Source organism: Carcharodon carcharias, chromosome 7 (genome assembly GCF_017639515.1).
Source record: "Carcharodon carcharias isolate sCarCar2 chromosome 7, sCarCar2.pri, whole genome shotgun sequence".
Taxonomy (NCBI): domain Eukaryota; kingdom Metazoa; phylum Chordata; class Chondrichthyes; order Lamniformes; family Lamnidae; genus Carcharodon; species Carcharodon carcharias.
This window is the reverse complement of record NC_054473.1, coordinates 92217187-92230228: the sequence shown is the minus strand read 5'-3', so window position 1 is coordinate 92230228 and position 13042 is coordinate 92217187. Positions and strand designations below refer to the sequence as shown.

The window sequence follows — 13042 nt, the reverse complement described above, 5'->3', positions numbered from 1 at the left end:
TTTTGATGATCTGCTTCTATCACTGCTTGTTTGTCGCTACAACCACACCAACCCCCTCCACCTCTCTGTCTCTCTATCTCTCCGCCCCCCACACACACACCTTAAACCAGCTTATATTTCAGCTCTTTCCTGGACTCGAACTCAAGTTCTGTCGAAGGGTCATGAGGACTCGAAACGTCAACTCTTTTCTTCTCCGCCGATGCTGCCAGACCTGCTGAGTTTTTCCAGGTAATTCTGTTTTTGTTATCAACTACACTACCCTCATCTACACACCTGGTCACTTCCTCAAAAAATTCAATCAAATTTGTTAGGCTTGACCTCCCTCTGACAAAGCCATGCTGACTACACCTGATCAAACCTTGCCTCCCCAAGTGGAGATAGATACTCTCCTTCATAATTTTCTCCAATAGTTTCCCTACCACTGACATGAGACTCACTGGTCTGTAGTTCCCTGGCTTATCTCTACAACCCTTCTTAAATAGCGGAACCACATTAGCTGTTCTCCAGTCCTCTGGCACCTCCCCCGTGGCCAGAGAGGAATTAAAAATTCGGGTCAGAGCCCCTGCGATCTCCTCCCTTGCTTCCCTCAGCATTCTGGGACACAAATCATCTGCACTTGGAGATTTGTCCACTTTTAAGCCTGCCAATACCTCCAATGCCTTGTCACTCCCTATACTTATTTGCTTAAGAACCTCACAGTCTCTCTCCCAGAGTTCGATACCTTCATCCTCATTCTCTTGAGTGAAGACAGACGTGAAGTATTCATTCAACAATCTAGCGATGTCCTCTGGCTCCACCATAGATTGCCCCCTCTGCCCCTTATGGACCCTACTCTTTTCCTGGCTATCCTCCTCCCATTGATATATTTATAGAATATCTTGGGATTTTCCCTATTTTAACAGCCAGAGCTTTCTCATATCCCCTCTTTGCTCTCCTAATTGCTTTCTTAAGCTCCACTCTGCACTGTCTGTACTCCACTAATGCCTCTGCTGATTTGCTTCCCTTGTACCTGCTAAATGCCTCTCTTTTCCTTCTCAACGTAACCTGAATATCTCTGGTCATCCATGGTTCTCTGGGCTTGCTACTCCTTCCTATCACCCTAGAGGGAACATGTTGAGCCTGTACCCTCCCCATTTCCTTTTGAACACTCCTCACTGTTCCTCTGTACATTTCCCCACAAGTAACTGTTCCCAGTCTACCTTGGCCAGATCCTGCCTTATTTTACTAAAATCCGCTCTCCCCCAATCCAAAACATTTTTTTGCAACTTGTCTATTTCTTCGTCCATAACAAATTTACCATGTTGCGGTCGCTATCGTTAAAATGCTCACCCACCACCACCTCAGCCACCTGTCCGGCTTCATTCCCCAGAATTAGGTCCAGCACTGCGCCATCCCTTGTTGGACCCTCTACATATTGACCTAAAAAGTTCTCCTGTACACATTTCAAGAAATTCATTTCATCCAAGCCCTTAACACTATGTCTATCCCAATTAATGTTGGGAAAGTTGAAATCACCTAATATAATTACCCTATTGTTATTGTTTTTACACACCTCTGCAAATTGTGCACATATTTGCTCCTCAATTTCCTGCTGACTATCTGGGGGTCTATAATAAACACCTAATAATGTGGTTGCCCCTTTTTTATTCCTAAGCTCTACCCACAAAGCTTCATTCGATGCCCCCTCCAAGATATCATCTCCCCTTACTACAGTAACTGACTCCTTAACTAATAATGCAACGCATCCTCCTATTTTACCCCCTCCCCTGTCTTGCCTGAAGATTCTGTATCCCGGAATGTTGACCTGCCAATCCTGCCCCTCCATCAACCATGTCTCAGTGATGGCTACTACATCACAATTCCAAATGTCAATCCTCACCATTAACTCATCCGTTTTATCTGTAATACTCCTGGCATTAAAGTAGATGCCATCCAGCCTTGCCTTACTCCCTTGAAACTTAATGCAGCTGTACTCCCTCTGACTTGATTGTTTTACTGTATTATGGTGTGTCCTTATTCTGCTAACATTCTGTGTCCCCTCCCCCTGGTGAATTAGTTTAAACTCCTTCCAACAGCACTAGCAGACCCGCCCGCAAGGATGTTAGTCCTGCTCTGGTTCAAATGTAGACCGTCCCGCTTGTAGAGGTCCCACCTTCCCCAGAAATGGTCCTAGTGATCCAGGAATCTAAAACCGTCCCTCCTGCACCAACTCTTAAGCCACGTATTCATCTGTGCTATTCTCCTATTTCTGAGCTCGCTAGCACGTGGCACTGGGAGTAATCCAGAGATTACAACTCGAAAGGCTTTTTAGTCTACTGCCTCACTCCCTGAATTCTTGATGAAAGACCTCATCCCTCTTTCTACCTATGTCATTGGTACCAACATGTACCATGACCTCTGCCTTATCACCCTCCCCCTTCAGAGTGCCCTGCAGCCGTTCAGTAACATTCCGGACCCTGGCACCAGGGAGGCAACATACCATCCTGCAGCCACATTGACAGCCACAGTAGCGCCTATCTGTTCCCCTGACTGTAGAATCCCCTATTATTATTGCTCTTCCTCCCTTCCTGTACAAACAGGCTGCTTGTGGTGCCAGAAGCTTGGCTATGTCTGTACTCCCTGGAGGAGGCAGTGTCCTCATCAGCCTCCAAAACGGAATATCGATTTCCGATCGGGACCCCAGGGGACTCCTGAACTACCTGCATGTTTCTCTTGGACCACCTGGTGGTCACACATTCCTTTCCTTCATCTGCGGTATGACCACCTCTCTAAACGTGCTATCTACAATGCTTTCAGATTCACGGATGCTCCACAGTGTCCCCAGCCGCCGTTCCAGCTCTGAAACCTGAGCTTCCAGGAGCTGCAGCTGGACACACTTCCTGCACACATGCTGATCCCGGGCACTGGAAAAGTCCCCACTTCCCACATGGAGCACGAGGAGCACACCACAGCTTTGAGCGCTCCTGCCATGACTTATCCCTTTAAATTAAACCTTTTAAGTCAATTACTCTAGGGTCTTTCTTTCCTGATCCTCGTTACTGTCGAGTATACAAACTGTAAACCACAAAAAGACCTTAAACTAAAATGATTAAAGTAGTAAATACCTTACCCACTACTTACCAATGATTCCTTTCCCTTGTAGCGTCTCCTGCTGCAGCACGCTCTGAAGATTTAAGAAGTTGGTTAGCAAGGAAAAAATGCAAAGATCATCTCGTCCCCTGTGCCCCGAATTCCCGCTTTGCACCAAATTCCGAATACCCACTCTGGCTGTGCCTCACTCTCCTGTTCCTGTGCAAGCATATCCATCTGCAGCAGGGCATCTTTGGATGATCAGATCCAGCAAACAGGGCTCAAAGGTTACCAGGTGGGTTGCAGAAAGAAGGTAGGAGGGACCCCACTTAGGTCTTCTCCCCCAAGCTGCTTAGCCTCAGTTCTGCTGAGGAATTGTGCTTAAAACAGACAAAGGGTTGGCTTGTCATGCGCCCTTCCTTCTCCAACTGCCAGAGCAATTAAAAAAGACACTGTCTGTGTATTCCAAAGGTGACTTATCAGCTCCTGTCTGGAAGCTAACTTAACCAGGGTCCCACTGTCCAAGCGACTAATCTTAATGGCCCATGTCCAACAGGTATTGCCATAGATGCCTTGCAAAGAGACAAGAGATACAACTCCATCACATGCCCCTAAAGTCATCATCTTTGATGGGTTTTGCAGACTGATTGCACTCCAATGAATTGGAATGTGGAATGTATAGTAATGTAAATTGGGGTTAGCCATCTTTAACTGAGTGTTCAAATAATTTTGGTCTCTGTTTTTAAAAATTCTGTTTCAAAAGTTCAATTCAGGTTTCCAGCCTCTGAATTAAAAACCATTATTTAGCACAAAGCACATGTTCAAGCAAGCACTTTACCAAGGGTGGTAAGATTGTGAATTCTGAGGTCTAATCCCCAGTGTGCACTAAGAATCGGTTTGCAAGAAAACTTGGAGAACAAGGTCATCGAGATGATTGAATACTGTGTGAAAGTTGGAGCTGCCTTTTTTTAGTCATGGAATATGGACCTTGCTGGGAAGGGCAGATATTTATTGCCCATCCCTGATTGCTGTTGAGAGGTAGTGACGAGCTGCCTTGAACCTCTGCAGTCCATGTGGTGTAGGTGTTAGGGAGGGAGTTTCAGGGTTTTGACCCAGTGACAGAGGAGGAATGGCAAGATAGTTCCAAGTCAGGATAGTATGTGGCTTGGAGAGGGACTTAGAGGTGGTGGTGCTCCCATGCCTCTGCTGCCCTTGTGAGGTGGTAGAGGTCACGGGTTTGAAAGGTGCTGTTGAGGCAGCCTTGTCAAGTTGCTGCAGTGCATCTTGTATTTGGTGCACACTGCTGCCACAATACATCAGTAGTGCAGGAAGTGAATGTTTAAAGTGGTTAGTGGGCTGTCAATCAAGCAGGCAGATTGTCCTGCATAGCGTCATGGCTTCTGAGTGTTGGAGCTACACTCATCCAGGCGCTAAGCTGCTGGGATCAAAAGGCTGTTTTTAAGACTGGAGGAACATTCTACAACCTATCTCAATTTAATTTTACAGGCAAGGACAGACACTCTTCCTCAGGAGTTAGTGTGAATCAGATAGTCTATAAAACAAATGGACACATGATCTTTCTTGTCTTATGCTTTATGTTCCAACATAGAGACAGTTTATCTTCAAATTTTAAGATACTCGAAGATAAATTTTATTCACAATGTAACTAGGAGGACAGGAAGCATATGAATTTGAATTTTCAATGATCGTACTTTTAAAAACCAAATGCATCCATTTTAGAGATGTGGCCCTATCCCTAATAAACCTAGAGAGATGGTAGTCAACTGGTTTCTCGGACCTTTGCAGTCACATGATGAAGATGCTTCCATAATGCTGGTAGGATTTTGACCCAGCAACAACGAAGGAACGGCAATATATGTCCAAGTTCGGATGGTGAGAGATTTGGAGGGGAGCTTGGAAGCGATGTGCCTGCTGCCTTTATCCTTCTAGCAATCTAGAACTTCAGGTTTTCAGAGTTGCTTTCAAAGAGGCCTTGATGATTTTCTGCATTATACCTTGTAGATGGTGCACACTGCAGCCAGTGTACCAGTGGTGGAAGGAGTGAATGTTTAAGGTGGTGGATCAAGTGGGGCTGCTTTGTCCTGGATGATGTTAAGCTTCTTGAGTGTTGATGGAGCTGCACTCATCCAGGCAAGTGGGAAGTATTCCATCACACTCGTGACTTGTGCCTTGTAGATGGTGGACAGGGAGTCTGGAAGTGAGCCAATGACTTGCAGCCTCTGATCTGCCTTATGCAACTGGTCCAGTTACGTTTTGGGTCAGCGGCGACCCAGAGGTTGTTGATAGTGGGAAATTAGATAATGTCTTTGAATGTCATGGGGAGGTGGTTCAACTCTGTCTTGTTGGAAATTGCCTGGCACTTGTTACTTGCCCAAGCCTGAATGTTATCCAGGTTTTACTGAATACAAGCACAGACTGCTTCATTATCTGAGGAACTGTGAACGGAACTGAATGCTGTGCAATCAGGAAACATTGCTACTCTGACCTTAAGATGAAGCAGCTGAAGATGGCTATGCCTAGTACGCTACCCTGAGGAACTCCTGCAGTGATGTCCTGTGACCGCGATAATTGGCTTCCTTCATGTTAGGTATGGCTCCAACCAGTGGAGAGTTTTTTCCCCTTATTCCCATTGACTTCAATTTGACTAGGGCTCTTTGATGCCACGCTCAGTCAGACGCTGCTTTGATGTCAAGGGCAGTCACTCTCAACTCACCTCAGGAATTCAGCTCTTTTGTCCATGCTTGGACCAAGGCTGTAAACAGGGGCACAGAGTAAAGAGGTCCTAGTGAAACCCAAACTGGGCAGTGAGCAGGTTAATGCAATTACCAGGTAGCTCTTTTACCAAAGAAACACCTTTTCTTAGTATTGTTGTTTTGTTGATGGTATCTTCCTTCATTTTGCTGGTAATTGAGAGTAGGCTGATGGGGCTGTTATCCGCCAGATTGAATTTTTGTTTGGACATAACTGAGCAATTTTCCCACTTTGTTGGATAGATACCAGTATTGTAGCTGCACTGGATCAGATTTGCTAGAGGCAGTTCGCTCTGAAACAGAAGTCTTCATCAGTGTCAGCCTGGTAGCACCCTGGTCTCGGAGTCAGACGGTTGTGGGTTCAAGTCCTATTCCAAAACTTGAGCACGAATGTCAAGGTTGACACTCCAGTGCAGTACTGAAGGAGTGCTCCACTATTAGGGATGCCACCTTTTGGGTATGATAAACCGAGGCCCTCTCTGTCCTTAGATAAATGCAAAAGATGCTGTGGCATTAATTCAAAGAAAAGCAGAGAAGTTAATCCATGTCCCTCCTGTCAATATCAACCCCCAAATCAACATCACTGACACAGATTATCTGGTCATCATCACATTGCTGTTTGAGAGAGTTTGCTGTGTGCAAATTGGCTGTTGTGTTTCCTGCATTAAACAGTGACTACACTTCAAAACTGCTTCATTAGTTAAAGTGTACTGGGATGTCTTGTGGCCCTGAAAGGCAATATATAAATGCAAGTCCTTTCTTTTCTTTATTGCAGCCAGGATGCCTTTAGGCTTTGCTGTATCCAGTGTACTCAGCCATTTCCTAATATCATGTGGAGAGAATCAATTGAAGGGTTGTAAGGGTGGCATTGGTTAAGGTAGAAACCTCCAGACGAGACTAAGATGGGTCACACACTCGACACTTCTGGTTAAGGATGATTGTAAATGCTCAACCTTTCGCGTTCACATGCTGTGCTCAATCATTGAGGATGAAGATGCTTGTGGAGTCTCCTCCTCCCATTAGTTATTTAACTATCCAACACCTATGACAAATAGGTTTGGTTCTGTCTATCACATGCTGCTCCACTGCTTAGCAGACACGTGGTCCTATGTTGTAGCCTCACAGGTTGGCAACTAATTTTTAGATATGTCTGCTGCTGCTGCATGCTATTTTTGCACATCTCATCAAACCAGGGCTGGTCAGCTGGCTTGATGGTAATGACAGAGTAACAGATATGCCAGGACATGAGGTTACAAATTGTAGCTGAATATAATTCTGATGTAGGTGATCTAGTTTTCATCTGATAGACCTGTTCTAAATCTATCCCATTTAGCATAGTGGCCAAGTTACATAACAGTGTGAAGGCAGGACTTGATCTCCACAAGGATTGTGCGAGGTCACTCCACCAATACTGTCACGGCCAGATGCACCCTTACAGTTAAAGGATAAGGTCTAGTACATTTTTCCTTTATGCTGGCTTAGCCTGGCAACTGTCTTTTCAGCCAATGTTGGTGCTACCGAGCCACTTTTAGTGATGAGCATTGAAATCCTCCGCCCAGAGTACATGTGTGTGTCCTTGCTTCTTCCAAGTGGAGTACGACATGGAGGAGTTCAGGTTTATCAGCTGAGGATAATAAGTGGTAATCATCAGGCATCATTACCCATGTTTGACCTGGTGCCATGAGGCTCCACGGGGTCCGGAATCAATACACCACTGCGTGTCGCCACCTTTTGTGGATCTATCCTGCCAGTGGGACAGGAGTTTGAGGTGTGATGCCCGATGTGATTGATTGTTATTGCTTCACTGGTCTATGGAGCAGCTCCCCTAACTTTGACACAGGTTCCCTGATGGTATTGAGGAGAACGGAGTTGGGTGTGCTTTTGTCTTATCCAAATCCAATGTCGAGGTCAAAGCCAAGTGGTCAGTCCATTTTATTCTTATTATACTTCTTTGTAGCCATTTCGTAAGGCATTCATGTAGGCATTACTGTGGGTATGGAGTCATATACAAGCCAAACCCGATGAGGACAGCAGGCCGTAAAGGCCGTAAATGAACAGCTAGGTTTTTGTAATAATCTGATGGCTCCGTGATCATCACTATGGATACTAGATTTTTATTAAATATTTGTCTTATCAACTGCATTTAAATTTACAAACTGCCACAGTGAGATTTGAATTCACACTTCTGGATAATTAGCTCTGACCTCAGGATTACTAGCTCAGTAACATAATCGCTGCACTGCCATACCTCTAGAGATGGATATCAAGTACAAAAAGTGCTATTAACACTTTGGATAACTATATACTTGAAAGTGGTATTATGAAAAAAAGTAGTCCAAAATGCTGTTGAATTGGAAACAAAGGTTTTACTTATTTGCCACCTCTACATGCTTTCAATTCTCAGTTGATTGATGGATTTGGATTGTATCAATTACTCTCTACTCAGTGGATTTTTGTTGACGATCACACCCTCCTTCCATTATTAGGCCATACTAGCACATTGAACAGATCGAAAACTACATGATGTTGGATCTCAGATGAGTAAGGAAGATCCATCTCAAAACTCTGGAGACACAAAAATCTCAACTTTACAGTCAAAAGATTATAGGTATTTACCACTAAAATGAAACATCTCTAATTCACTAATTATCAAACAATAATCGCTAGGCTGCTAATCTAATAGAAATCCCATTGTGATCAAACAATGGGTTTTAAGAGTCAATATTGCAATTACTTTACCTTGAGCTTGACATGAAGACCCCCTTTCGATCCCATCATAATGGCTGAACCATTTGTTGTTATCATGGCCATAGACTGTAGACAGATTTGGTGCTCAACATAGAACTTCTTTATAGATTTGTAAAGGGATAGAGCATCAGCTTTACCATCCAGATACAGCAGCTTTATAAATTTCACCTGCAGCTCAGTCTGTATAAAAATGAACATAACCACTTACCCATGATGGTACATATTCTTTTGAAACAAAACATGCAAAACAGTGCAAAAACTTCATTCATACATGTCATATATTGAAATAAATTGGCATTAAAAAGATAGAAAACAGTCACTGCCATTGGGGAAAGCCAAAGCATTGTCAATATTCAACATCCCAAATTGATTCTATTTTAATGGACCAATTTTTTTTTTTAATTATTCATCCACGGGATGTGGGCTTCGCTTGCTGGGCCAGCATTTATTGCCTATCCCTAGTTGCCCTTGAGAAGGTGGTGGTGAGCTGCCTTCTTGAACCACTGCAGTCCATGTGCTGTAGGTACACCCACAATTAGGGAGGGAGTTCAAAAATTTTGACCGAGCAACAGTGAAGGAACGGCAATATATTTCCAAATCAGGATGGCGAGTGACTTGGAGAGGAACTTCCAGGTGGTGACGTTCCTATCTATCTGCTGCCCTTGTCCTTCTAGATTGTAGTGGTCGTCGAGTTGGAAGATGCTGTCAAAGGAGCCTTGGTGAGTTCTTGAAGTGCATCTTGTTGATGGTACACACTGCTGCTACTGTGCATCGGTGGTGGAGAGAGTGACTGTTTGTGGATGTGGTGCCAATCAAGCGGGCTGCTTTGTCCTGGATGGTGTCAAGCTTCTTGAGTGCTGTGGGAGCTGCACTCATGCAGGCAAGTGGGGAGTATTCCATCACACTCCTGACTTATGCCTTGTAGATGGTGGACAGGCTTTGGGGAGTCAGGGGGTGAGTTACTCATCGCACGACCTACTCTGACCTGCTCTTGTAGCCACAGTATTTATATGGTTAGCCCAGTTCAGTTTCTGGTCGATGGTAACCCCTAGGATGTTGATAGTGGGGAATTCAGTGATGGTAATACCACTGAACAAGGGGTGATGCTTGGATTCTCTCTTCTTGAAGATAATCATTGCCTGGCACTTGTGTGGCATAAATGTTATTTGCCGCTTGCCAAGCCAGGATATTGTCCAGGTCTTGAACTGCTTCAGTGAGGAGTCGCGAATGGTGTCAAACATCTTGCAATCATTAGCGAACATCCCCACTTCTGACCTTATGATGGAAGCAAGGTCATTGATAAAGCAGCTGAATATGGATGTGAGAAGGGCACTACCCGGAGGAACTCCTGCAGTGATGTCCTGTAAGTGAATTTGTTCAATGGAGAGCTTTGCAGCTGAAGCTCAACTAAGGCAGCAGTAGAGCTTCCTTCAGCTAACTCAACAAGTAGGGGGAGATATCAACAGAGACTCACAGCCCTCAATCCTGGTCAGGTACTGCTTAGGGATATTCAGAGCTGTCACATTTCTGGAAAATTGCCCAAGCTACTTTGCACACTTTTGAATATTCTGGTTGACTGAACTCCAAGGCACTTCTGGGTACTAACACAGCAGTGGTTTTTTACCAGTGGATGAGTTCTACTCCCAATATTCAGTGATTTTAAAAAGCTTGGAAGGAGTTTGGGGAATCATTCAAACAGGTTACAATAGAACAAATTATTCAGCCAGTTAACCCAGAATATTGGCAGGCTGTTGTGGCCCTTGGGTATACTCGAGATCATGCAACCAAAAGGTCATAGGAATTTTCCTATAGTCTTTCTTGGACTTGTACTTGGGTTTTAAGGAAATGCTGGTTGCTCCATACTTTCAAAAGCATATGAGTACATTTTATTCAAAGCACTTCCCCTTTTCATAGAAGATACTATTCATCAATTTTATTGACAACAAAGAACTGCAAGTAGGGTTTCTCTCTCTCTCTCCTTCTTAAACTAGTAAGATGACAGGGAGCAACCCAAGCAGCTTCATAGGAAATGTCAGGATACACAATTGCAAACTGCTGCCCAAGGGTTGTGCCACAAAGCCATGAAAAACATGAAACAGAGGGAAGGAAAAAAGAAAAAACAGCATAGGCTTTAGAAGTTCTTCACCTTAGTGAAGTAAAAAATAACTTGTCTTTAAAAGCATCAATGTCTGACCTATTCCTGGTCATCTTCCAGCCATTATTCAGAGCTTCAAAAGGACCAGTTTGAAACATATAAGTTATTCTTAGCTCTAGATAAAGCAGGTGAAGGAAATCATATTTACATTAGTCAACCTCTACTTCTGTGAACATATTTAATCCTAATTTAGAAAGGGATTCTTCAGTTTTAAGTCAAAGAGAAAAGTTTTAGGCATAACAACTTTAAAGGAGAAAAGGCCCAGGAGTGTACCTTTAGTACAGGAACATATCCTTGTCCAGTTATTAAATAAATTCAGTTACATATTTTCCCATGAGTGAAGGCCACTCAATTCAAGTCCCCATTCACTTACAGGATTGCTCATATGACAAATTGTACACTCAAACTAACAGAATTGGAATTTCAAAACAACATGAATACCAAGCAGTAGGCATCAAAACTGGAAAATGCAAAATAACGTTTGGGTGTGAATGAAAGCCAGCACCATAGCATGCAAGTCATGCCCTTAATCTATCAGGATAGCTTCTTTGAAAAGGAAAACAGCTGACTAACTTAAGTTATCTATGAGGTAGAAAAAGTTTCCCAGTTTAAATAGAAAGTACACAAGATCTAAAATCACACCCTAGGTTTCTCTCAAAAGATTTCCCCTCTCTTTCTTGTGTGTGCGCTGTGTCTGTGCTTTGTCTCCTAGTCAAACAAAACCACACACAAAAGTGCATTATTTCTTTGGCTGCTCCAGTAACATCATGAATAAAAGTGTGCACCACTATTTGCTGATTGCAGTTTTGTATAGCACGGGACACAGCTCAGTTAGTGCTCGAAAACTAATTAATTATTTTACCAAATTCTGGATATCTATTAAATAATAAATATCATGGCACTTTACAACTGCCAGCTAGTACTTTACCAGAAAGGATTAAAAGGAAAAAAAGGCAAGAGGCGAGCTTAGTACATACTTAACAGCTGAAATAATGCCAAAACAATTTAGCCAGCTTCTAATCTGGACAGAAGAACGTATATCCATTTCATCAACCTCTCTGTCTGTTAAAATTTGGTAAAGATGGAAAGGGTAAAACTCAAACTGAAAATTTAATCCATTAAAAGAAAACAAAAACCAAGGCCATGAAATAATGAAGTTGACATGGGCAAGTGTGGGTTAATTAATGAAAACCAGCATGAATTGCTTAAAGGAAAGTCATGTTTAACCAACTTGCTGGAGTTTTTTTGAAGAGGTAACAGAGAGGGTTGATGAGGGTAATGTTGATGTGGTGTACTTGGACTTCCAAAAGGAATTTGATGCAGTACCACACTGAGCAAAGTTACTGTTCATGGAATAAAAGGGACGGTAGCAACATTGGCTATGGAATCGGCTGAGTGGCAGGAAACAGTAGTGGTTGATGATGTTTTTAACGCTGGAGGAAAGTTTGTAGTAGTGTTCCCGAGGGGTCAGTGTTAAGATCCTTGCCTTTCCTGATGTATATTGGCATAGATCTTGGTATAGAGGGTAGAGGGCATAATTTCAAAGTTTGTGGATGATACAAAACTTGGAAGCTTTGTGAACTGAGGAGGATAGTGCAGAAATTCAGAAGGACAGAGGTTGGTGGAATGGCCAGATAAGTGGCAGCTGAAGTTCAATGCAGAGAAATGTAAAGTGATTCATTTTGGTAGGCAGAACATGGAGAGACTGTATAAAATAAAGGGTACAATTGTAAAGGGTGTACAGGAGCAGAGAGACCTGGTTGCATAAGTGCATAAATCTTGAAGATGCAGGACAGGTTGAAACAGCAGTTAATAAAGCAGATAGTATCCTGGATTTTTTAACAGGAGCAAACAGTACAAGAACAAAGAGGTTATGAATTTGTATAAGTCACTAGATCGGCCTCAGATGGAGTTGTGAACACGGTTCTGGGTGCCATGCTTTAGGAAGGATGTGGAGAGACTGGAGGAAGTGCAGTAAAGATTCACGAGAATGGTTCTAGGGATGAGGAACTTCAGTTATGAAGACAGACTGGAGAAGTTAGGGCTATTTTCCTTAGAGAAGGGAAAGTTGAGAGGAGATTTGATAGAGGTATTCAAAATCCACAAATGGTCTGGATAGAGTAGATAGGGAGAAACCATTTCCACTCATGAAAGGATCAAGAGGGCACAGATTTAAAGTAATTAGTAAAAGAAGCAAAAAAGTGAAATGAGGAGAGACTTTTTTTTTTTAAACGCAGTGAGTGGATAGGTTTGGAATGCACTGCCTGAGTGTGTGTGGTAGAAGCAGCTTTAATTAAAG

At 43.2% G+C, this 13042-nt stretch overlaps 1 protein-coding gene across 4 annotated transcripts in view; it reads right to left on the bottom strand.

The window, feature by feature from the left end:
- LOC121280521 (NCK-interacting protein with SH3 domain-like) overlaps window positions 1–13042 on the bottom strand; it is a 187594-nt gene that overhangs the window by 138825 nt on the left and 35727 nt on the right. Inside the window, exon 7 of one of the 4 annotated variants that reach the window (XM_041192603.1) lies at window positions 8580–8768. The exons of the other annotated variants lie outside the window; for them this stretch is intronic. Within the exon in view, the coding sequence (XP_041048537.1) occupies window positions 8580–8768 (189 nt within the window). The remainder of the gene's footprint in view (window positions 1–8579; window positions 8769–13042) is intronic. 4 annotated transcript variants of the gene reach the window in all.